At 36.2% G+C, this 25,850-nt stretch overlaps 1 protein-coding gene across 1 annotated transcript; it reads right to left on the bottom strand.

Annotated features, from left to right (window-relative positions):
• Window positions 1-1,679: 1,679 nt before the first annotated feature.
• Window positions 1,680-4,788, bottom strand: LOC113315673. The gene is made up of 5 exons (XM_026563934.1): window positions 4,767-4,788; window positions 3,654-4,332; window positions 2,457-3,374; window positions 2,089-2,220; window positions 1,680-2,007 (listed from the first exon to the last, which is right to left on the bottom strand). The coding sequence occupies exons 1-5, from the start codon at window positions 4,786-4,788 to the stop codon at window positions 1,680-1,682; spliced, it is 2,079 nt and encodes a 692-aa protein (XP_026419719.1).
• Between the last annotated feature and the right edge of the window lie 21,062 nt (window positions 4,789-25,850).

Here is a 25,850-nt window from a genome sequence, read left to right as displayed (position 1 = left end):
CACTATGTACACCATGTTAACATTTCCTTTATGATTCCGCAGCTCTGTAGCTTGGGAACTAACAAGGCTCGAAGATCCGAGAGTCAGGGAAGATGTTATGATTGTGGGAAAAGTACTTGCTGAACTGATGTTCAACAAGTATCTGGATCAAGCAGTACTGCATTTCTACGTCCATCGGCGTTGCAATGCAATGGTCAGAGACAACATCCATCATCCAGATGATCAAAAGTACATGAGATGTGAAATTATGAGTCATACTGCATGTGTAAGTTTCTCAAAAAACAAATAAAAAATGTCATATATAGATAATTTAATGATGTGTACATACTAGTACACCTGATTGACATAGATATACACCAGTATGCCTTTGTAGATTTCTTTAGGAGTGGACATAGATATACACCAGTATGCCATATGATTGACGAATGCTATGTTAAGTGTTTGCATGAATGCTTGATTGTTAGATTTTATATAGGTCTGATTTAGGTATACCTAATTAATTTTATTTTCCAACAAATTATTGATTTCAGTACTATGTGAAGAACAACAACATCAGCGAGGTACAAAGGCTTATGGTAGATTTCATACGGGACATGCCTGACAATCTGGAAGTTCTTCTAATCCCCCTCAATCACTCTACAGTACAATTGGCAGTAGGACTTCACTGGTCTCTTTTGAAGTTTGATTTCATAGCTGAAGAGTGGAAGTGGTACAACTCGCTGCACTCAAATAAGGACTATAAAAAAGATGCACAACAACTGGCAAATGTGGTGCAGTTGGAACTCAACAAGAAAAGAGCGCTAAATGGTGATGCACCTATAGAACCGCATGAAATAAACATCATGCAATGCCCTACACAAGGAATCAATCCAGATTGCCTCTTGTACACTTGTTACTTTATGAAACGAGGTATGAAGAAGAGAAAGAGTATGGAAAGAGATCAGCAGAGGGCCGAATTTTTTTTTCAGGATATCAGAGCGAAATTGGTGGCAAAGATGCTAAAAAAAGTTGGAGTGTTTGAAAAGGTGTGGGATGTAGCAACGGATGAAGAGCACAAGCAGTGGCGCCTGAGTATGTAAAAGAATCCGTTGAGGAAGAAGAAGAGTCTTTTCTAAAAGTTTTCTATCTTTCAGACAACTCTTCAAATTTCAGTTTTTATTACTTTGTTTATGACTTGTCACTTTGTTTATGACTTATCTCTTTTCAAATTTCAGTTTTTATCAATTTGTTTATGACTTATCACTACTATAAAGACCTTGAATTAATATATTTTTATTAGTTTCAATATTAATGTTACAAGTTTTTGACTTATCTCATTCACCAGGTTTTGAAATATTAAGGTGTACTTGATTGTGCACAGTTACTGTTAATGTTACAAGAGCATAAAATGTTTAGAAGGTGTACATAATGGTTCTAAATAGCAAAAGTAATTACTAATTATACATATCTGAAAACATATAATACTACTAAGCAAAAATAGAATAGAAGCATCCATTGTACACCAAGGTGTACATAGAGGTACACCTGTAAAAAGACTGGTAAGAAAAACTGAAGTTTACAGGAAGGTGTACATAATGGTACACATGTCCTGGCACTAATTATCCAAGCCAAAAGAAAATTGAAAAGACATTACCCAAAGTCATAGAATCTTTTGAACAAATGAAACATAGTAAAAATCATCAAATCATGGGGCAGGTAGTTCTGTTGTGGTGACCAAAAGTGAAGCACTTTGTGCACATCATAGCCCTCTTTTGCTTCTCATATGCATTCTTGATGCGATGTGTTCTTCGTCTACCCGGTGGAGGAACAAGAATAGGAACAATAACCCTATTACTAGGATCATAAGACTTCGGCTTGTCATAATTGGGGATTGGAAAGATGATGTGCTGGTATGTCCTGTTGTACCATTCGGTGGTGAAGTATGGCTCAACAAATGAATAGATGTCTTCTCTCGTAGCTTGAATGGAAGCACAAGCATGGGCACAAGGAAAACCATTAACTCGCCACCTGTGACATGTACAAGTTTTCTGCAATAGATCTACAGAATGAGTCCGGGGAGACCTGACTTCATACAATCATTCCATAGACTGAAAAACAGTCCAAGTACGACCACTGTCAATGTTTTCCTTTAGTAAAGCCTCATATTCAGGAGTGATCCTAGTGTTGAAAGTTTCTAGACCTAGTATGCTTCTCTCAGACATCTTCTCCATAACCTTCAAACTAACATAATAAAAACACAAAACATAAAATCAAAAACATGATCCAAAAAGGAATATAGATAAAACATGTGTACAACAATGTACACATTAAGGAAATCCATGTGTACAGCAATGTACACACAGTTGCAGATTCACAGATAAAAACATGTGTACAAGTATCTACAGATCAAAGCAAATCCATGTATGCAAACAATGTAGACAGACTTACATAAATAAAAAACTAAACATAAAACTCACCGTATCGCATCGAGAAGAACAAAAGCAGGCAACTTTTTGAAAGGAAGAACCCAGTTGTTGAAGGACTCAGCAAGAGTTGAAGAGTGAGCACCATATCTGCATACAGGGAAAAATACATTTGCCCATTTCTCCTTTGGAATAGTCCTGATATAGTTAGCAACATGCCCACATCCAATTGCATGCATGCCCCACAAAGCTTCTTCAAAGTTTGTTGGTGTGTAAGAGTACGCAGCTTTGTAAAACAAATCAAGAACGGGCTTCGAATTCGCATCACCTGATCCAATGGGGAGATTGCATTTGATGTGGTAAAAGCAATAGCTATGATGTGAATTAGGAAAATATTTTGGAATGCCCTGTAAAAGTCCTTCTCCACGATCACTAAGGAAAACAATCGGACAACCATCGACAAGTTTTTGAAGATTCTCCAGAAACCAAAACCAATTATCTTTGTTTTCAGAAGAAACAATAGCAAAAGCAAATGGGTAAAACTCATTGTTTCTGTTGATACATGTTGCATCCATCAGAGTACCCCTGTATCTACCAGTAAGGAAAGTAGCGTCCAAGTAAATCATGGGCCTGAGATACCTATACCAATGCTTGCAAGAACCGTAACAAACGAATATCCTCTGAAATCTATTGGTTCCATCCTCAACTTCAAACCTCACATAGCTATCGGGATTAGTTTCTTCAATTGCTTTGACATACCAAGTAAAATCACTATACGACTTCTCATCATCGCCATACTGTTCTTCAAATACAACTTCTTTCCCTCTACGGGCATGGTGATACTTAATATTGGACCCATAAGTTTTCTTGAAAAGTGAAATGATTTGTCTGGGTTTTAAGCTAGGATCACCTTGTATATTTTCAGCGATCAAATGCTTGACTAACTTGGTTATCACCGCAGGACTCTTCAACCTCAAACCAACACCACAACTACAAAAAAAAAAAAAAAAAATTGGAATAAGTAATGTGCACCACAATTTACACCTAATAAAGATCTCAAAGCCAACATTATGAACATATACACAAACCAAGCAAGAACATGTATTTTAAGAGTACAATAAGTACAGTGCACCCCAATGTACACCTAAAACAAATCTACATATACGAGATGCACAACTATGTCCACCACTATGGACATAAAAACAAAAAGCCTAAACATAAGTAATGTGGACTAGTATGAAAACCACTAACCTGTGAGCGTTAGAATCTTTCAGCACGAACCGAGAAGTATCACCATTCACAGGCCCAAAGTGAATCCTCCAAGAACAACCATCTTCTTCGCATTTTGCAGTAAAACGAGTTGTGTCATTTTTAAGAATAACAATCTTGTGACCAGTAGCCATCTTGTACTTATCGAGAGCAATCCTAACAGCTTTAACACCACCCATGAATTCTCTACCAATCTCGTCAAATACATAATTCCATTCATCGATAATAAGAGGCTTCCCCTTGTCTGCATCATGATCTAATACCCTTACCATCTTAGGACTTTCAGTTTCACAAGCAGACTTAGAACAAGAACCAAAACTAATGCTGCAACCAGACTTAGAACCAGAACTTCTGCTATAACCAGACTTAGAACGAGAAGTATGATTCAGAATCATACCCACACGCAAATACACATCTTCATTATCAATAAGAATCATGAAACCAATTAAGCTTTGTAGTTGTATATCACCTGTCACAAAAACTACTTGAGCATTGTCCATATAGCTGAAACATATACTCCCAGGGGACAAAGACCTCCACTGCTTGCATGCTAAATGCTTCAATTCTTCTACGGTTATTTTAGTATTAACACGAAAAACCGCAGAATGCTCACCATGATTCAAAACAACATTAATAAACTTGTTAGGATTCTTTGGTATCCCTACATATTACAAAATAAATGATTAAAATCATTTGAAGCTTCAATTTCATACAACCTAAAAAGTAAACAGTGTACATGAAAGTACACATTCAATCAAAGCCAAAAACATCAAGTAACAGTAAACCTAGATAAAAAATACTCCATCAATTAAGCTCCAGAATCTTACTGGAACACATAATTGAATAAAATAGAAGACTAGAATATAGTATCAGTTCGATTTCACATCATGCATCATAAAACTAATCAATCAACATCAAACAACAGTAAACAAAAATCGAATTTATCTAGTATTAACAGTAAATCATCATCATCACGAGAATCAAAAGCTAGTATATAACAAAATATCATCTCGCGATCATACGAATTGATATCATCAACTCATAAAATCAGAAAAACTGAAAATTAGATTAAATTACAACCAAAAGAAAACTAACCTGAGGCTGAACTTTGCTCCATTAGCAATCAAATCCAATCTAAGCTCCTAGAATCTGTTAAATCACCTCCGAATTAAAACCTGGAACGATCTATCTCTCACTCTTTGGTTTCTTCAAATCTGAGATTAAGAATTTTCGACTCTAGAACACACTCGAACGTAACCTGAGTTGAGATATGATGAAGAAACGATCAAATCCTCTCTGAAACTGTTAAATCGCCTCCCAAATCATCTCAGACCTGCATCCTGTTTTGAATTCAAGTTTCAGATCCAGAAATTTCGATTTCAAAATCAGGCTTTATATAACAGGAATCGTTCAAGGGTAATTATGGTATATGGGAAACTTGCAAAACCGGGACTCGTCCGTGGTTTTGGACTAACTCGTCCATGTTTGGACTAATCTGTTTTGGACGGGTTTTTTTTTGGACTAAACTGTACTGGGATTCAGATGGATGGACTAAAGCGTCTTAAGCCCATTAACTTTGGGACCAAACGTCAATTTCTACAAAGTTGTTCTGGATGGGAGTGCTTGGGTTGGGGGTCCTGGAGGAGATATCCTTGTACGATTTTTGTCGATGCAAGATGTTTAGAGTCCGGAACCATTTTGATTTGTTTGAGTTTGGTCGTTTATTAGCAAACGATAATTATGAAAAAACAAAAGGACTTCTTAAAGTTTGTCTGACCTTATTGGGCCTTTGATTTCTCCCACCATGTGCTTAAATTTGAAGTGTCCGACTCCGACTCCTAAAACAAGAACGATTTTTTGGGGACCATGGTTTTTCTTGGGACCATGGTTTTATTTTGGGTAAAGACATTAGAAGTAAATCTAGGTCACCCCTTATCTAGATATTTATATTAATACCTAAATTACCCTCCTGATTAATTTTAGGTGATGATTAGTTAGTGTTAATAATAGTTAGTGTAATGATTAGTGAGATGATTAAGTTAAAGATAATTAGTGAGATTAAAAAATCAGATGGTTTTTTTTAAAGAAGTAGAATTATTGAGAGAGTAAAGTTAGAGAATATGAAGAAGGAAAACATGAAAAAAGATGGATTTTACCAACCACAACCGGAGGAAGGGTATTTGGGTACCCAGGTATGCTTCAAACTTAGATAATGTTGGTTGAATTGCTCCAAACTTTCAAAAAAAATGAAATTTTTTATGTAGATTTGGGCCAGTTCGGTTACCATATGTCAAGAACATGTAACCGAACACACCTGAAAGTGTAGTTCGGTTTCCAAACACGCAGGTTACCGAACTCGCTCGTTAGTGGAGGTTTTGGTCGTACAGTGTAATGTTCGGTTACCTAGGATAAAATGGTATGTAACCGAACTTTGAACTTAACAATTTATTTGGGTACATCTTGTGTGTTCGGTTAGTTCGCAAACTTCAACGCAACCAAGTTCCCAACAGAACTTCAGGTTAAAAGTAACCTAGTGTTAGAAGTTCGGTTGGTTCGCAAACTTCAACATATTTTGCGAATCAACCGAACTGGGCTTATATATGCATATACGAAATTAGGCAAACGTTCGGTTACTACGAAATTTATTTCTTGGCGAATAAGGTAGAGTTCAGTTACGAAGTTTCAAAGGTAGGGTTTGGTTACAAAGAAAACTTAACATTTTTGCGAACGAACTGAACTTGTGGACTTCTCATTATTTTCGTAAACTAAAGTTCGGTGATATCCTTATTTTGCGAAGGAACCGAACTTATGGACTTGTGTTGTTCTAATACAAGGAGTTCGGTTAAAAGTATTTTTTTGCCAATCAACCGAACTCTAAGTTCGGTTAAGAAAAAATTAATTCGTGATAACCGGACTTTTTTCTGAAAAAAAAACCCTCCATTAAACCTCTCTGCAACTTCCATTTTCAACTCATTTTAATGATTACTTCTCATTTATTCAACCAAAAAAGAATGACAAGTAATGGGTTTGTGAGAATATCTTTATTAATATTTTAAATTAAGCTATATATATATATAGTGGTGGTGGTGGTGGTTGGTGGTGGTAATCGGAGGTGGTGGTGGTAATCGGTGGTTGGTGGTGGTGATAATCGGAGGTGGTGGTGGTGGTAATCGGCGGTGGTGGGCGGCGGCGGTGGTGGTAATCGGTGGTTGGTGGTGGTGATAATCGGAGGTAGTGGTGGTGGTAATCGGCAATGGTGGGAGGTGGTGGTGGGAGGAGGTGGTGGTTATTGGGTTGGTTTTAAATTAAATTAAGTTAAGAGTAAGTTAGTCATTTCAATGTTTTAGGACACCCCTTATAATTATAGGGAAGGTGGCCTAATAAAATCATGGTCCCCTCAAAAAAAATCATGGTCCCTAAAAAATCGTTCTAAAACAATTTGCCCGGACAAATAGTTTTCACATGTGATCTCGCACCTCGATAAATTGGTGTATGAGGATTCTATTTCATGTTTTTGTTCGGAGCCTCTCATACAGTTACATGTACTTCGTAAATTTAAAGGCGTGATGGAAGGATTTTTCGTCTTGGAAATTTTGCTTTTAGCGTCCTATCGGAAACGTTTTTCTAGCAAGCCCTTCGTTAGGATTCGACAACATTTTATGCACCAGCCAGCTTAATTGAGCACTTGGGTGAACATATTATGGTTTGGATTGTTTGACAAGGTAGGTATCGGCATGCGAAAATGGAAATTAGAAATTGAGCTTTGCTGTGTTGCTTGAATACCAAAATCAAATAAAGAAAGATTCGGACCACCTGGAAAGAGAGTTCCATCACTCATGAGGTGATTAGAAGAGCGCAAAAAACCCATATGGATAGTTTTATCGTGAGCTGGGGCATTTATCATCCATACTTGTTTGCGGACTATTACATACTACCGAGGGAGAGATGAAAATTTGTACTCCATTGAAGTTTTACTTTTTGTTTAGATTACACTGAAACTTGTTTTGAGTACGTTTTTTTTATTTTTGGACTCATTGTGGTGTACTTTTTCCTTGGTCAAGGTTTATTTTATAGGTTTTTTTGTAAAGGGTTTAACAAGACAACACATGTATGTCCAACACGTGATCATTTTAGGGATCTCGGTGGTTTATATATAGAAAGATTTTTCATGGAAATCTAAAAGTAAGTCTTATAGTGGGAATCCAAGTAATTCTAAATGCCAAATTTATCTTTAAATTTTCCTAGCAGTGGCTCAAAAGATTCAATTTATTCAAAATGCCTATTACTTATATTAATCTACCTTAAATTTGTATCATCTATATTAACGCTGCATGGAAAACTACTCTTACGCAAGCAGTTTTGGGGTCTTTCGCTCTTTATCACTTGTATGTTTTCCCGCAAGGAATTTAAATATAAAAAAAAAACACGCCTATTTAATTTATCTCTCTTGAGCAGGTTGAGATGACAAATTATTGACCAACACCCTGTGGGCTACTATTTTGAAACACATATCTTTTTTTAGTTTGACCCTTTATCTAGTGTTATATCCAATCGAGGCTTTTGTATCTAGAAGGGAGTAAAAGATGGCTTAGATATTATAAGAAAGTATTATTGCTGGAAGATTAAAGATGAAACTCAAATCTATATATGGAAAAATATTTGGATTCCCCAAATGATTACACCTTCTAGTTCTAGAATATTTTCTAGAAATATCAAAACAGTAGACCAACTTATTGATATTGATACTAATTCTTTCAAAATTGACACTCTTAAACCTCTTTTTGATGATGAGAATGTGAACAATACTCTAAAATTTAGGATACATATAAATGGGAAACGTAGAGTTAGATGGAACAAGAGCAATAATCGCATTTTCACGGTTAAGTCAGCTTAGAATGCCATTTTGAGTGATAATGTAGATCTTAAACTTTGTTCCCAATAGCCAATTTCCTGGGATCAGTTTCTAGAAGTTGAAACTCGCTCCTGAGGTGTTGGTGTTTCCATTTAAAAGCTATTCATGATTGTCTTTCCCTTAGAGATAACTTTGCTAGGTTTGTATCCAGCATTGACAACATTTGTCCCTTATGAAGACATCAAAATGAAACTCTACAGTATGTTTTCTTTGAATGTCATTATGTCAGGTGTTACATGCCCATTTAACGGCCTAAAAGTTTCATGGGACATGATCGGCAATACTCTATGGTTCACTGAATCAACTTCACCCATAAGTACTCAGCCTTGGATACTTGCATCGAAGTATGCATCTGCCTTTACTCTTCAGGCGTTACACAACATAAGTCTTTTCTTCTTTTTCTCCAACTCTTTATGCCCTCATAAGCGTAAGACATTTTCCATGCATCAATTCCATTTGATAATCTTACACAAATCAGCAACATATGAATACAAACATGTACTGCAACAAACCCCTTTTTATTGCACTAAAGTAAGATTACAAAACTTGTCCATCACATGGACAAAACACAAGCCATTCACCCTCTTGGTGAATGCCTAACTCTCTCTACAAATCAGTGGTTCTTCTCTCAATTGAACAACACCAACATTATTGATTCCTAGACTATTTATACTACTAAGATCATGTCAAAACATCTGTGCAACCGCTTGCACATCCTACAGACAGCCACATGTCCACATGTAGGTTTCCTAACCGCCAATCTGTTTTTCAACTGCCACCTTTTGTGTTATCTTGCAAATTTAAGCCACACTTGTCTTGAACGGTTAGGGAATGAAAAACTTAGTTATAAAGCGTCTTTATAACTGTCTCAACCAACTGCTTTGATCTTGCATGCATGTGATGCACACACCACTCGTAAATGACAGATTTTGCCACCATCCATCCAACATCGCACTACATTCAACTTGGCCTGAGCCAATGTGCAACCAACTTAGCGCTGCATTTATCTCGGTCATGCACTTAACTCATTTGATGCCAACATCCGAGTAAAGTCATGCCAATATTTTCTTGATCTGCTGCTTGGCTCAGCTTCATATGTTAAGTGCATTACTTGCATTTTTTTTTGCCGAGCAATCGCCAACAATGTCGCATTTGGCAACGCCACTGTTGCATTTGCATTGGCTAGGCCTTAAGTCAATGCGTAAGTCATCTCATGACTTATATTGCATTCTTAATCCACTTTTTGAGATGGGATAACTTTGGATTATGAATATGAAACACTATCGCATAATATTGCATGTGTCAAATAACCTTTCTTGTCTCGGCCATCTTGGCGCTTCATCGTCGGACTATGCAGCTCTATTGGCCAGGACACTGACTCCATTATTGCGCCATCTTGGTGTTTCACTGTTGGGAACGCTAACAAACCTCTCCCACCCAATTTGTTCAACGTCCTCATTAAACGCAAAAAAGTATACTCGCTATACTTGTTCTTTGTCCTTGTACACTTCCGAGCCTATCTCAGAAATCAACAAACTTGTTTGGCCTTTTTCCTTACCAAAACTTTCTTCCTAGTATCATATGCCATCACTTACCTTACTGCCTTGTCATTGATCCTACTGACTTATATTGTTGTTGTCACGTTGGGCTACGTTACAACTCCCACTACAACCGCATATCAACACCCAAATTAAATCTTGAAATTCATATTGCCAATTCCCTGAATTAGACTTGAATTTCACTTGGATCATTTGTGCCTAATTGTACACAAGCAATAATATCTTCCAACTGATCACAGTGATCATTTCCATAGTCTTTCTCATTCATTCTCTAATTTTAATTGCACCACGCATCATAACAGGACTTATACAAGACTTGGCATCATCCTTCAATCATAGGCGCCTATGCCAAATCATGACATTCCTTAAGGTATGCACCCCTATGATTCCATACCACTCTTGGTATGTGCCACAATCTATTAGAGCACTGCTCGGTCGAACTCGCATGCGTTTCTATCTCAAGCATGTTTGTCAATGTTAGTGATCAAAACTATAAATCTTGATTTCTAGTCTACTTATAGATGTCTCATACTAGGACGTAGATTGTGTAGTTGAGCCTTAGACTTAACGGCGTTCATCATTTGAAGACGAAGAACTACTAAGGAGAGCTTGTGGAACTTCATCAACAAAAGGTATGTGGATACTGAAACTCATCTATCACTTGGAAAGTCTATTTCTACTCTATCTCCTATATTGAGACATAAGTTGTGTTACGATATGATTTTCTATAATACATATTTGAGATTTCGAGTTGAGTTTAACTCGCTTACATATTTCTCGGAATATGTGTTGGCAAGCTTTCGCTTCGACCAATTTCATATTATATTCTTGATGCAAGTCAAAAGATGATCATGTGAAAATTGCCGAGTAACATCTTACATGGTTTGTGTGATACAATCATTTGGTGTAGACTTGGAATGTTTCGTTATAATTATTTCAATAACTTGAAAATTGCTTTGATGCTAACAGCGTGTGAAAACGGCTATTTTCATCCTCTAAGAAAGTTTCAATGATTGAAATAAGAGTTTACAACACTTGACCATTATTGGACATGTCATGTTGTGTACTCTTGCACATATGTAATCCATGTCCAGGAACCATAGTATGCGTACCTGTACGCGTACCTGTTGGCTTGAGAAATCTAGGAACCTAAGTATGCGTATCCGTTCGCGTAAGGTTCATGTCCGAATATTTCTGCTGGGATTGGAAGTACGCGTTCCCGTTTGCGTACTGGGGAAACCCAATCTTGGTTCGGGTATTTCAAGTATGCGTACCAGTTTGCATACTTGAAGGTTAAAGTTCTAAAATCGGTTATGTTCATGAACTTAAACATTTATAAAATAAGGAATGCAATCTTTGCAACCCGTGGCTATAAATGTTCATGAATTGATTCGAGTGAATCAAACCAATTTTGCTTCAATTGTGTTCTTATATACTTCTATGAGAATATAGCAACTAAACAACTCTTTAACTAGTTTCATTTGAGTCATTTGAACTACTTATGGTTAAGATGAACAAGGTTGATATGAGAGTGATCATATGGCTAACTTAGGTTAATTATTGTTGAGTCAACATGGTGTACACGTTTAGGTACGGTTACATAAACCTAAATGAGGACACATTTCATTTGTGTGTAACAAGCTAAGTTCGATCTAACGGTTGAAAGATATTAGCTTGGTTGAATCAGGTTTTTCATCTAACGGTGAATAATGAACGCTTTGTTACCAAGGTAACTTAGATTGCAAACCCTGATTTGAAAACTATATAAAGGAGAACTCTAGCAACTGGGAAACCTAATCCCCACACTTATGTGGGTTACTAGTTGCATAAACTAGAGTCGATTCTCCTTTAACCTTAGGTTTCTCTCAAGACCCTGTAGGTTAACGACTTGAAGACTTCATTAGGATTGTGAAGCCAGATCCAACTATTTTCTCTGTAGTTGTGTGATCTGATCTTGTTGTTTCTATCGTGTTGAGTACAATTGAAATAATTGGCTCGAGATTAATATCTCCGATAAGCAAGATAAAAAGTAATCACAAACATCTTCGTCTCATCGTTTGTGATTCCATAATGTCTTGTTTCACTAGTCAATTAAGATAAATGTGAGGTGATTGATAATACTAGGTTGTTCTTCGGAAAATAAGACCGCTTTATCAATTGGTTCATGTTCACCTTGATTTATCAAAAAACGGAACAAAAACTCTTGGGTATTTTCTGTGGGAGACAGATTTGTTTATTTTATAGAATTTTCTGTGTGAGACAGATTTGTTTATCAAGTCTTCGACTTTGGGTCATAGCAACTCTTGGTTGTGGGTGAGATCAGCTAAGGGAATCAAGTGCGCAGTATCCTGCTGGGATCAGAGACGTAAGGAACGTAACTGTACCTTGAATCAGTGTGAGATTGATTAGGGTTCAACTGCAGTCCAGTCTGAAGTTCATTGGTAGTAGGCTAGTGCCTGTAGCGGCTTAATACAGTGTGGTGCTCAAAGATGGACTAGGTCCCGGGGTTATTCTGCATTTGCGGTTTTCCTCGTTAAAAAAATTATGGTGTCTATGTTATTTCTTTTCCGCATTATATTTTGTTATATAATTGAAATATCGTAGGTTGTGTGTTGTATCGATCAATTAGGAAATCCAACCTTTGGTTGTTGATTGAGATTGATTGATCCTTGAACATTGGTATTTGGTACCATTCAATTTTACTTCTCTTATGTTCAATCGGGCTCGCAAATTTCTATTTTCTAATTGCAAATTGAATTAAGAGATAGAGATATAAACTCTTGTATATACTTTTCTCTAGAATGAGTCTGACTGTCTATTTGATTCTCTAGAAAGTATATTGGAGTAAGTTCTCTCGGATTTCCAAACGAATTGTTAGGTGTGGTTGTTGTACCCCCGCATTTTCAATTAGTATCAGAGCAGGCAAACCCATTAAAGACCTTATAAGTCTGTGTTTGTAGCGATCTGATATGGACAGAATTGCTATCTAAATAAATGCACCACCAAATCCAGGGATTTCAGAATTCTCTTCCATGTATGATTTAATTAAATTTTTAGAAGAAATTTTGTCTAAACCTCTACCAGGTTTAAAATCCCTTGAAGTTTCTTCAGGAATTGAGGAAAAACTTGAAAGCCTAGCTTTTGATGTTGATCTATATCTCCAGAATGAACAAGAATTTCTTGACAGGCTAAATCAAGTTATGATGAATAATATTTATGTTGAGGTTGATATTGATTTGTTAATCAGTGAGAGCAATGCTCCTCCTCTGTGTAATCAAATTAGTTGTAACAAACTAAACGTATTACAAGAGGAGTTTGAATCTCAGTCATCTGAGCATATCATCTCAAAGCGTGAATCGATTCATGGCTCAAATCCTGATAATGCCTATCAAAATAATAGTATTGTCTTCTGTTATGAAGAAACTAGGACGTCTCTTTTTACCAAAAGAGTTTCCCTTCGCAGTACTAAAAATAATCTGCAGAAACTACGTTTGTCAAGTTGTAAATCAAGAAATAAGAAACTCAAAATTACTTGGGCCTTATTAAAGTTTCTTGGTAAACTTGTAAAAACAGACTCTTGGGTTCTTCCCAACTTTGTCAAATGCAAGAGTTGTTGGAAAGAAACTTTTTCTTGGTGTCATGGTATGAGTGGCTATTTGTTCTTGTAAGTTCTAAACAGAATTGCTCATGAGAGTTTTGTTGATCTATGCTTCAAACTCTTGTCTGTATTTATTCCAGTCAAAATATGTAAAAACAAACATGCCCTTATCTACACACGTACGGTTCACGCACTACGTGTCTGGACTATGTTCCAGAACTGACTGATTCCAGTACCTGAATTAGTTTTACCGGTTCAGGAACTGCTCGGAACAACCCTTCAAATTAGCTTTACTAGTCTACTTGCTAGGAACAAATATGTCAAGTTTCTTAAAGGGAATTTCGTCACAGAAAGTGTTTATGATTGAACTCTTCAAGAACCTGAGTTTCATTAGTTTATGGACCAATATGAATGGGGATATATTCATGACGGTCTTGGGTCGTCTCACCCTGAGATGACCTGTCAGTTTTATGCTAACTTGCATGCAGCCAACAAAGAAAGATGTTGTTTCAAAACAATGGTTGGAGGAATATCTTTTGAGGTAACTCGTGGAGTGATTGCATACCTATTAAATCTATCACTTGATCGCTCTTTCTCCATTCCTCAACCCGAGAATCTCAGACATACTCAGAGTCAACTGTCTGAATTGTTACTCAATAGGGGTGAATCTTGGTCTGGCAGCAAGCTGTCTGTTGAAAACATTAGCTTTCATTTGAAAGTTTATAGCAAACTGGTCATTGTTAATTTGATTCCCAGTACGCTTGATAAGAATCTGTGGAGCAGGACCCTTGCTGAGATGGTTTGTTATCTTATCTCTAGAGAAGAGATTGATTTATGTGGCCTGATTATTCGACAAATGATTCATATGGTTTCACAGAAGAAAAATCTTGGGTTTCCTTGTCTTATCAACAGAATATGTAGTCACATTAAGATTCCTCCTATTGGTACTTGGATTGGTCAAGCTACTCCTCTATCCTGGAAAGACATCAACAAAATGAAGAAATCAGTCAACCCTGAAGATAATCTTCTTTATGAAAGAATTGAGTGCTTGCAGGAACAACCGAACTATGTAGTGGGAATTCATCCTGAACTGACTGAACCTGTCTTTGAGATTGCTGAGAAGTTCAATCGCAATTGAGCATAGTTTCTTCACTTTATCTATTTTGTCTTTTGTTAAACTTCTATTATTTGATGATATTTTAAGGGTTGTAATAACTTTATATTTTAGCTTTGAAGGTTTATCTTTCAATTAAATTTCTAAAAGTTTTGCATCCATGAGAAGTCTAACATACTTTGTTCAAAAGTTGTCTCTATTATATTGGTATGAAAGTATTGATAAAAGATTGAATGAATTTTTGAATACAAAAGTTAAGCTTTTTATGTCATTATTTTGATGGAAGAAAGGATGAACTTTTGTTTACAAAGATTAAGTCTATTACATGTCATTGTGCAAATAGTTATGAAAAATAGTTAGAATCTTTATTTATTCCGCAATATTAGTCTTTCCCTGATCCACATCTTTGTGCATATATTGTGTTGCTCTGTAAGGGCATGGCCAATTGAATTGATCATTTTTGTGGCTAATTCAATTGTGATTTTTGGATACAAATTCATGTTCTCATGTGATTTGATTATGTCCAAAGAAATCCTTCTTTTCTCTAAAAGTAAGGTCGTTCTTGTTGTTCTTTCGGGAATGACATTTTATGAGGGAGAGTTCTTTTTGAACTGTGCTTAATTGCCAAATCTTTGTGGGGAGTGTGGATGTGGAATATTGTAGGAATTATCTTGTATCTTTATAAACTCCTTGATCAATGCATTTAGCTTCGGTTATATGATTGCATCTAAATAAGTTGGTATGTTATTCTCTTTTGGTCATGAAGTATCTCTATGAAAATTTCATGAGGATCCCACTAGTTTTCGTAACTTTGCTAATTTATATTGACAAAAAGGGGGAGAATTAATGTGTAGTTTCATACTACAAATACATATGGTTTACAGATCATTATGTAGGGGGAGCGGTTTTCACGTCGAGATGAAGTATTGACTAAGGGGGAGTGATACATATCACCATAGTATTGTTGTCAAATTTGTGATACAATTGAACTTTGATATTGTGTAATGATACTATGACACTTTATAACAATGATTGAGATCATTTTTTTTCTCATTGTTATCGCTACAGATCTTCAACAACTATGATGCTGAGTTGAACACGTTTAGAATCATGGAGTACTTGGAAGTGACGAAGATTTCGAGTCGTGTTGAAGATGCCAAGGGGATCAAGCATTTGGATGAAAAGTTTTATCTATTTTGTAATCCATATGTATTGATAGTTTTATCACTAAAATTGACAGAGGGGAAGATTGTTAGAGCACTGCTCGGTCGAACTCGCATGCGTTGCTATCTCAAGCATAGTTAGTGATCAAAACTATAAGTCTTGATTTCTAGTCTACTTATAGATGTCTCAGACTAGGACATAGATTGTGTAGTTGAGCCTTAGACTTCACGACGTTCATCATTTGAAGACGAAGAACTACTAAGGACATCTTGTGGAACTTCATCAACAAAAGGTATGTGGATACTGAAACTCATCTATCACTTGGAAAGTCTATTTCTACTCTATCTCCTATATTGAGACATAAGTTGTGTTACGATATGATTTTCTATAATACATATTTGAGATTTCGAGCTGAGTTTAACTCGCTTACATATTTCTCGGAATACGTGTTGGCAAGCTTTCGCTACGACCAAGTTCATCTTATATTCTTGACGTAAGTCAAAAGATGATCATGTGAAAATTTCCGAGTAACATCTTACATGGTTTGTGTGATACAATCATTTGGTGTAGACTTGGAATGTTTCGTTATGATTATTTCAATAACTTGAAAATTCCTTTGATGCTAACAGTATGTGAATACAGTTATTGTCATCCTCTAAGGAAGTTTCAATGATGGAAATAAGAGTTTAGAACACTTAACCATTATTGGATATGTCATGTTGTGTACTCTTGCACATATGTAATCCATGTCCAGGAACCATAGTATGCGTACCCGTACGTGAACCTGTTGGCTTGAGAAATCCGGGAACCTAAGTATGCGCACCCGTTTGCATAAGGTTCATGTCCGAATATATCTGTTGGGATTGGAAGTACGCGTACCTGTTTGCGTACTGGCGAAACCCATCTTGGTCCGGGTATTTCAAGTATGCGTACCCGTTTGCGTACTTGAAGGTTAAAGTTCTAAAATCGGTTATGTTCATGAACTTAAACATTTATAAAATAAGGAATGCAATCTTTGCAAACCGTGGTTATAATGTTCATGAATTGATTTGAGTGAATGAAACCGATTTTGCTTCAATTGTGTTCTTGTATACTTCTATAAGAATACAGCAATTGAGCAACTCTTTAACTAGTTTCATTTGAGTCATTTGAACTAGTTATGGTCAAGATGAACAAGGTTGAGATGAGAGTGATCATATGGCTAACCTCAGATAACTATTGTTGAGTCAACATGGTGTACACGTTTAGGTATGGTTACATAAACCTAAATGAGGGTACATTTCATTTGTGTGTAACAAGCTAAGTTCGATCTAACAGTTGAAAGATATTAGCTTGGTTGAATCAGGTTTTTCATCTAATGGTTAATAATGAATGCTTTGTTAATTACCAAGGTAACTTAGATTGCAAACCTTGATTTGAAAACTATATAAAGGAGAACTCTAGCAAATGGGAAACCTAATCCCCACACTTTTATGTGTTACTAGTTGCATAAACTAGAGTCGATTCTCCTTTAACCTTAGGTTTCTCTCGAGACTCTGTAGGTTAACGACTTGAAGACTTAATTGGGATTGTGAAGCCAAACCCAACTATTTTCTCTGTAGTTACGTGATCTGATCTTGTTGTTTCTATCGTGTTGAGTACAATTGAAATAATTGGCTCGAGATTAATATCTCTGATAGGAAAGATAAAAAGTAATCACAAACATCTTCGTCTCATCGTTTGTGATTCCACAATATCTTGTTTCACTAATCGATTAAGATTATTGTGAGGTGATTGATAATACTAGGCTGTTCTTCGGTAATATAAGACCGGTTTATCAATTGGTTCATGTTCACCTTGATATATTAAAAGACGGAACAAAAACTCTTGGGTGTTTCTGTGGGAGACAGATTTATTCATTCTATAGACTTTTCTATGTGAGAAAGATTTGTTTATCAAGTCTTCGACTTTGGGTCGTAGCAACTCTTGGTTGTGGGTGAGATCAGCTAAGGGAATCAAGTGCGTAGCATCCTGATGGGATCAGAGACGTAAGGAACGCAACTGTACCTTGAATCAGTGTGAGATTGATTAGGTTTCAACTGGAGTCCAGTCTGAAGTTCATTGGTAGTAGGCTAGTGTCTGTAGCGGTTTAATATTGTATGGTGTTCAAAGCTGGACTAGGTCCCGAGGTTTTTCTGCATTTGCGGTTTTCCTCGTTAACAAAATTCTGGTGTTTGTGTTATTTCTTTTTCGCATTATATATTGTTATATAATTGAAATATCACAGGTTGTGCGGTGTATCGATCAATTAGGAAATCCAACCTTTGGTTGTTGATTGAGATTGATTGATCCTTGAACATTGGTCTTTGGTACCGTTCAAGTTTACTTCTCTTATATTCAATCGGGCTCGCAAATTTCTATTTGCTGATTGCAGATTGAATTAAGAGATAGAGATATAAACTCTTGTATATACTTTTCTCTAGATTGAGTCTGACTGTCTAGTTGATTCTCTAGAAAGTATATTGGAGTAAGTCCTCTCATTTTTCTAAACGAATTGTTGGGTGTGGTTGTTGTACCCTCGCATTTCCACAATCTATAGTATTTGCTGCCCTTTGCAAACATTAGCGCTTTCACTAGATTTTCCCTCCAAATCATATTGAAATCTTCACCTTCTTGGACTTGCATTATTTGTATGCCAAAGAACCAGCACCTTGTTGTTTGCTTGCATTGTCGCAATACCTTGATTGAAATGCATGACTTTAGTATAGTCATGACTTAGGACTACCCGGGACATCCCACCGTCAGTTTGGACAAGGTATCCTCTTCACGCGCCTTTGAAACCAGTAAATCTTCACTTTCTCTTTCAAGATGCTACGCTTTAGTGTGGCATAAAAACAACATCATGTTCTTCCTAACTATGAGTTACTCTTAACTCATATACTTGATGGACTTATATCTTCATTCTTGATGTGTTACTCCATGTTATCGCTGCCACATGTCGTCTCACTTCCACATAACTCTCAACGGAAAACTCGACTATGCCATCAACTTTATTTGCTCCTTTCACTTTCAGCGTCTTCTATTGCATATTTTAGATATACTATGTAACATCTTCCAGCGGACTAGATTTACTTTGAAAGAAAGAGACAAGAGCTTTCATCTGAAATACCCTCATTATCTACTACCTTATATAGAGAGGCTTCACTCCAACAACAAGATCCACACGACCTAAACTGAAAGTATAGTCAAACTTGAGCAAATACTTGCACCAACTAATTGCAACTTGTAAGACCTAACAAGTCTTGCAATACTGACTTCATTTCGCTTCTAAGCAACAAACAAGGAAGTGAGATAACACCTACTATCCCCAATGTAGCAAATTGCTATGCCACATGCATTCTTCCAACTATCAACGTTCTTATGCAATTCCCATAATGAAGCACAATATAATTGACACTTAGTTGAATACTCCTTCAAACTGAGGTTTTCATGTTGCTTTAGCTTTTATGAAGATTTCTTCAAAAATGACCTCATGCCATTCTTATGCATCACCACTACTTTGTCATTCTTTCTCCATGCATCTAGAATTCGCCTAACTTGCATCTCTAACCGCATCATGCATCTTTGCCATGCCCAAATCCTATTTGGCACATGCTAATGTTGCATATCTGTCATGCTAGTTAACACGAAATTCTTGGCACAAACTTGTGCTCCTTTGCACAATTGGAACAGACTTAACTTGGTGATTTTGAGCATCACCATAGAGCTCAGCAAATCATATTACTAAATGACTTTCGCAGACAAATCCCCTAGACAATCTCAACAAGGCCATAATCCTTGCAAATGAGGCACCCACTGCCTACGTTTCTTGAAGCAAGCCGTATTCTTCAGTTTGTAACTCATTTTTACTGTTCATGCACATCTGGTTACTCTTATCTTTCCCCTTCTCAAAAATCATCTTAGTAGCACTAGTGATTTGTAGCCGACAAGAATATCCACTTGTGGTGATGATGAAATGCAGGTCTTTGGACACCCTTGTCCAAGCATATGAATCCCACTTTCATAAACCAGGTGCAAACACACTCCTTGTGCGCATGTAGAATCAACGAAGAGCACCCTGCAAACGTAAGACCGTGGTGTATAGTTTTTTTTCCTAACTTACGTTTGTTTCTTCAGACTTTTCATAAGATAATAATTGTCGATCCAATTCTTATTTTATGGCATCACATTGCCACAAAAATGCTGGTTCACAACCAGACTTTGCATTACCACCAAGGTACATGCATTCGAGAGAGATAACTTTAATCTTCCATCAAACTGGCTACAATGAGAAACCTTCAATCCTATCGCATAGAAAGGTTCTCACTTATTTTTTCCACTGCAAAGGCCAATAACATCTTTAAGTTCGGAAATTTTCACAAAAATTCCATTACAACTTGTAATGTACATGGTACCGATAACACAGCGGAATAATGCATTCCAAATGCATAATCTTCGCATACTTGTGAGAAACATGGACTTTAACTTCTGACTTGCACCATAGAAGTCAGCATACTCTTTAGTTTTGTCATGCAATCACTTGAAAACCCGGTTTCCAATTATTTTTGCTTGTTCATCTAACACTTTAGGCAGGAATTTTGACACATTTCTCATAAACTTTCATAGTCTGTTGCTACCTCAGGCTTCCAAGTTCATTCCAATTGATCTTTCCACACAAGATCAACTTCTTCTAGTCTCCATACTAACGAAACTCAAACAGTCCACTGAATTCTACAAGTAAAATGACACCAAATTGAGTAAAAGAGAGAAAAATCAAGAACTGTGTCCCCAAACACAGCTCTGATACCTGCTGTCACATGCCCATTTAACGGACTAAAATTTTCATGGGACATTAACGACAGTACTCTGTGGTTCAGTGAATCAACTTCATCCACAAGTACTCAGCCTTACATACTTGCATCAAACTATGCATCTTCCTTCACTCTTAAGGCATTACACAACATGAGTCTTTTCTTCTTTCTCTCCAACTCTTTATGCCCCCGTAGGCATAGGAGGTTTTCCATGCATAAATACCATTTGACAATCTCACACAAATCAACAACATAAAAACATAAAAAGATACTGCAACAAACCCATTTTACTGCACTAAAGGAATATTACAAAACTTGTCCATCACATGGACCAAAACAGGTCATTCACCCTTTTGGTGAATGCCTAACTCTCTCTACAAATCAATGGTTCTTCTCTCAATTGAACAACACCAACATTATTGATTCCTAGACTATTTATACTACTAGGATTAGGACAAAACTTCTGTGCAACCGCTTGCACATCCTACAGACATCCACATGCAGTTTTCCTAATCACCAATTTGCTTTTCAACTGCCGTCTTTTGTGTTTTCTTGTAGATTTAAGCCACACTTGTCTTAAACGATTAGGGAATGACAAATTTAGTTATAAAGACTCTTTATAACTGTATCAACCAAATCCTTTGCTCTGCATGCGTGTGATGCACACACCACTCGCAACTGACAGCTTCGGCCAACATCTAGCCAATATCGCGCCACACTCAACTTGGCCTGAGCCAATGTGCAGCCAACTTAGCGCTACATTTATCTCGGTCATGCACTCAACTCATTTGATGCTAACATCCAAGTAAAGTCATGCCAATCATGTCTTGATCTGCTGCTTGGCTCAGCTTCATGCGTTAAGTGCATCACTTGCGTTCTTTTTGTCGAGCAATGGCCAACAATGTCGCATTTGGAGACACCATTGTTGCATTTTCATTTTCCAGGCCTTGGCCAAGACTTGAGCCAATGCATAAGTCATCTCACGACTTATCTTGCATTCTTAATCCACTCTTTGATCTGGGATAACTCTGCATTATGAATATGTAACACTATCTCATAATATTGCATGTGTCAAATAACCTTTCTTGTCTCGGCTATCTTGGCGCTTCATCGTTGGACTATGCAACTTCATTGGTCGGGCCACTGACTCCAATATTGCACCATCTTGGCGCTTCACTATTAGGAACGCTAACAACAGGAGTATGTGGCTTCTTTTGGAACCAAACATAATGCATCATATCCAAAGATAGGGTTTAAGGTTGGTTTAGGACTTGGATAGAAAACCTTGTGGTACGTTTGAACAAACAACCACAATATGTTTAACTAGTATGTTTCTCTTTATGGTTTCTTTGGAAGGGCATGTGTTTTCTTGTCTTTGAAGGAAAACAAATGGTTATGATTATTTTAGTGAGTCAGATAAAAACTTTTATCTAATATTGGGTAAAGGTGGGTAGTCATGAAACAATGAAAAATAATGATAGATGTTGTTGACAGAAATCAGAATTGGGTCCTTCCAGACGTACAGTTTGATAAGACAAACTTTGATGCTAATTTCTATGATTCTACTAAGTCTTCATGAATTAGAATATACACACATGCAAGTGGACAAGGTTTATCTCAGTTGCAGGAGATGATGTTGAGCGGGCAAAAGCTATGAGGGTACTGCAAGCAATCATTTGGTCCAAGGGATTGGACCTGATTCATGTGCACTTGGAGAGTGATAATACGAAATTCGTGGTTGCTATTCAGGGTAAACCAGAAGCTATCAAATGGTATTATTCAATAATGAGGGCATCTATCGGAAAGTTTAGAGCTTTGAAAATGTACATCTATGCCTAAGGAAGCAAACAATATTACAAATATTCTAGATAAAGAGCTCATTTATCTACTAGTTTATTTAGAAGTAGTAATTTTCCTTGTTGGTTACAATCCTTAACCGAAAAAGGCTTTTTTGTATCAGCTTAATCTCTTTTCAATAAAATATATTTTCTAGTTAAGAAAATAAACAAAAAGTAATTCCAAACTTGGGAAAGGTATGGAATTTCAAGTATAGTGGCTTCCAAATGGAGTGTTCCACACTTTTTCTAAGTCATCTTCTAAGATTCTGTGGAAAAACACTCGGAGTTCAAGAGAAAACGACATTACAAATAGCATGTAATGTCAATGCAAAAAGCGTTTAAATTGTCAGAGTCAATGCAAAAAACGTCTAATTGTCAGAAATTACTAACAATTTTGAGTGTGAAATAGATTCACGTCGGAAAAAATATCGGCAAACAAGACAACCTCTGTTGTTTTTAAGAATAAAAAAGAATCCATATATGCACCAAATTTTAATTAGTTCAACCTTTGACTAAAATGATTACTTTATATTAAAATAATTAAGGAAATATAAATATGATTGGAATTATAATTGAGGAAGTAGACTTACGAACTTGTTCCGTAATTGAAAGAAATCAATAGGGTATGTTTTTCATTGAAGATCTAAGGCAGGATCGATCCCTATTTATGTTGGGAACCATGGTGGAACATATCCTTACCTATGTTGGGAGTCAAAATAGTATCGATCCTAACCTATATGGGAATCAAGGTAGAACATATCCCTACATTCATTGGGAGTCACGGTAGATCCGATCCCTGTATGCAAAATCGATTTCTATAATCACGTACACTTTAGAGTTTGTGTAATTTTGAAAATTGGGTCTGCAAAATAGGAAAGTTCAATATGTCGACATAATGAGTAATTTGAACATGTGCATAAATCTTATATGTTATTGTTTAAAGATATTCCTTGATACTCAAGGTGAGGCCCCAAACCGAAATGTTTCAGAATCTTTTCATTAAGATTTTCGAATATATATGTTTCGTTTTTCTAGCAAGCAAAAACATATTTCTGGAAGATATGTTAGTTAAATATCTTGTATGCTAGTTGTTAGAGCATTACTCGGTTGAAACCACGAGTTTTTCTATCTCAATCTTGTTGTCAATGTTAGATGATCAAAATTATATCTTGATTTCTAGTCTACTAAGTCAAGTCCCAGACTAGGTTAGAATTTGTAGTTGATTATCATACATCAGCCTTGAAGAGTGAACTTCGACAAAGAAATTTGGAGAACTTGTGTATCAGGTATGTGAAGACTGAGTCATTCTATTTTACACACTATCTCACTATTCTATCTTTTGAGACTATGTCGTATGACTTCTAGTAGATTTACAAAGAAAAATTTTCGAGTCAAGCTTGTCTTGTGAAAAATATCAAAATATGATTCTAAGCAAAGTTGTTCAAAGGTCCTTAACAATATTAGTTCTATGAATTAATTTGTGGATCCATTGAAAATTGCCCATACAAATGATTTTATCACTTGGGAAGGTTTCAAACATCATAAGAGAGAAATATTAAACTTACTGATATTTCTACTTAGAATAGGTTGGAAAACCAGTTTGCAAACCGTAGATCTCTGAGTTTCAGGAATACAGAAAGGTTGGCGAACCAGTTCGCAAACCACAAGTTCAGTTGGGAACAGTTCACTAACCCGGTTGGCAAACCGTGGTGATATGAGTTTTCAAAGTTGGAATAATATGCTAGCAGTTGACGAACCCAGTTCACGAACCGTTGTCAACTGAGTTCTGTTGTCTTGCAGGGTTGGCAAACCTGGTTCACGAACCATAGAACCCTGAATCGTGAACAAGCCCTACGGTTGGCAAACTGTTGTACCTGTCCCAGTTTATATTTTAGTATATGCTTAAAGACTTGATTTCACAATATATTTAGCACTACTAGAACTCTCTTAAACACTTCTATGACTTCATAGATCCCTTAAACACTTATATGCGTGCATCATGATTAAACTCTTATGTATTTAAATGAATATCACATTGTGTTTCGTTCTTTGGCTAACTTGTTAAACCGAATCACGGTTCCATAACCAGACCTAAGTGTATATTCTTCTACTGTATTTTTCAAGAATAGAGTTTGCTTGATTCTCAAAAATTAAAGTGATACGCAGACCAATCGCTGACTGTCAAAAGTTTTCCTCTCACAAAAATATATGTATATATCAAATAATTATTTTCAAATTAGTACGTTAATATTTTACATATTTGCACGTATCTTCTTCATCTTTTTCTTCAAAACTCGATCTTTCGTTAGCCATTTCACTCTTTTTTTCTTGGATCTACCAAATTTTATTTTATTTTAAAAATACGTATATGTTTTGTCAAAATTAAAAAATAATCAGACAAACTGATCACGAGTTTAAATATTCTTATATATCATGTTGAAAATAACTAGTTCATCACAGGGTTTCTAAAAACCCATATAAAATATTCAAAAAAAAAGGTAATGCAAAAATTAGGGAGAGAAAAATCTCCAATCTCAAAATCGATGTCTAGCTCTTTGTTCTCTTGTCAAAGTCTATCTCTAATTGCTCCAATGAAGTTTCTTTTTATATGTAGGTGTTGAAGTGCTAACCCAAAATTACTAATGTTGAAACTTGCAAAATACCAAAAATTAGGGTGAAATTCGTTAATAAGGAGTCTAAATCGCACTCCTTATTTATTCGCACGCAAGCCCAAAATAGCTGAGCCCGATAGTCAACAATGACAAGCCAAAACCCCATAAAAGCATCTCTTCATTATTTCCTTCGTTCCTTAATGGAATATGAGTGATTCTTGGCTCGTTGGAATCATCTTCTTAGTTTTTGCAAGATGAATGCATAGACCCGTGTATTTAGAAGGAAAAAAAACAACAATTCCGAGTAGCAACTTTTTCTCTTCACTTGGCTTCTGATCTTTCTTCATTTGTAGTCATTCACTTCCCTAACACTTTTAGAGTCATTTCTATTAGAGACAACTAAAAAATAGATGACCTATTAGACACTTTTGGGGCATATAACCTATTAGAGACATGTAAAGCAAACAACATATCATAGACAACTAAAAACTTAGAGAAAACGCTATACAAAAAGATATATTCCCTCCGTTTCAAAAAAGATAGTCTTGTTCTA

This window comes from Papaver somniferum, chromosome 10 (assembly GCF_003573695.1).
Source record: "Papaver somniferum cultivar HN1 chromosome 10, ASM357369v1, whole genome shotgun sequence".
Lineage (NCBI taxonomy): Eukaryota > Viridiplantae > Streptophyta > Magnoliopsida > Ranunculales > Papaveraceae > Papaver > Papaver somniferum.
This window is presented reverse-complemented; position numbering and strand designations above follow the sequence as displayed.

What these genes read in the sequence shown, in the direction of transcription:
- LOC113315673 (XM_026563934.1), bottom strand. Translation starts at nt 4,788, where the DNA reads ATGGAGCAAAGTTCAGCCTCAG. An exon ending in GGAGCAAAGTTCAGCCTCAG is followed by an intron (nt 4,333 to 4,766) that starts GTTAGTTTTCTT and finishes TGTAATATGTAG; the next exon opens with GGATACCAAAGAATCCTAAC. An exon ending in CGTACTTGGACTGTTTTTCA is followed by an intron (nt 2,008 to 2,088) that starts GTCTATGGAATG and finishes TACATGTCACAG; the next exon opens with GTGGCGAGTTAATGGTTTTC.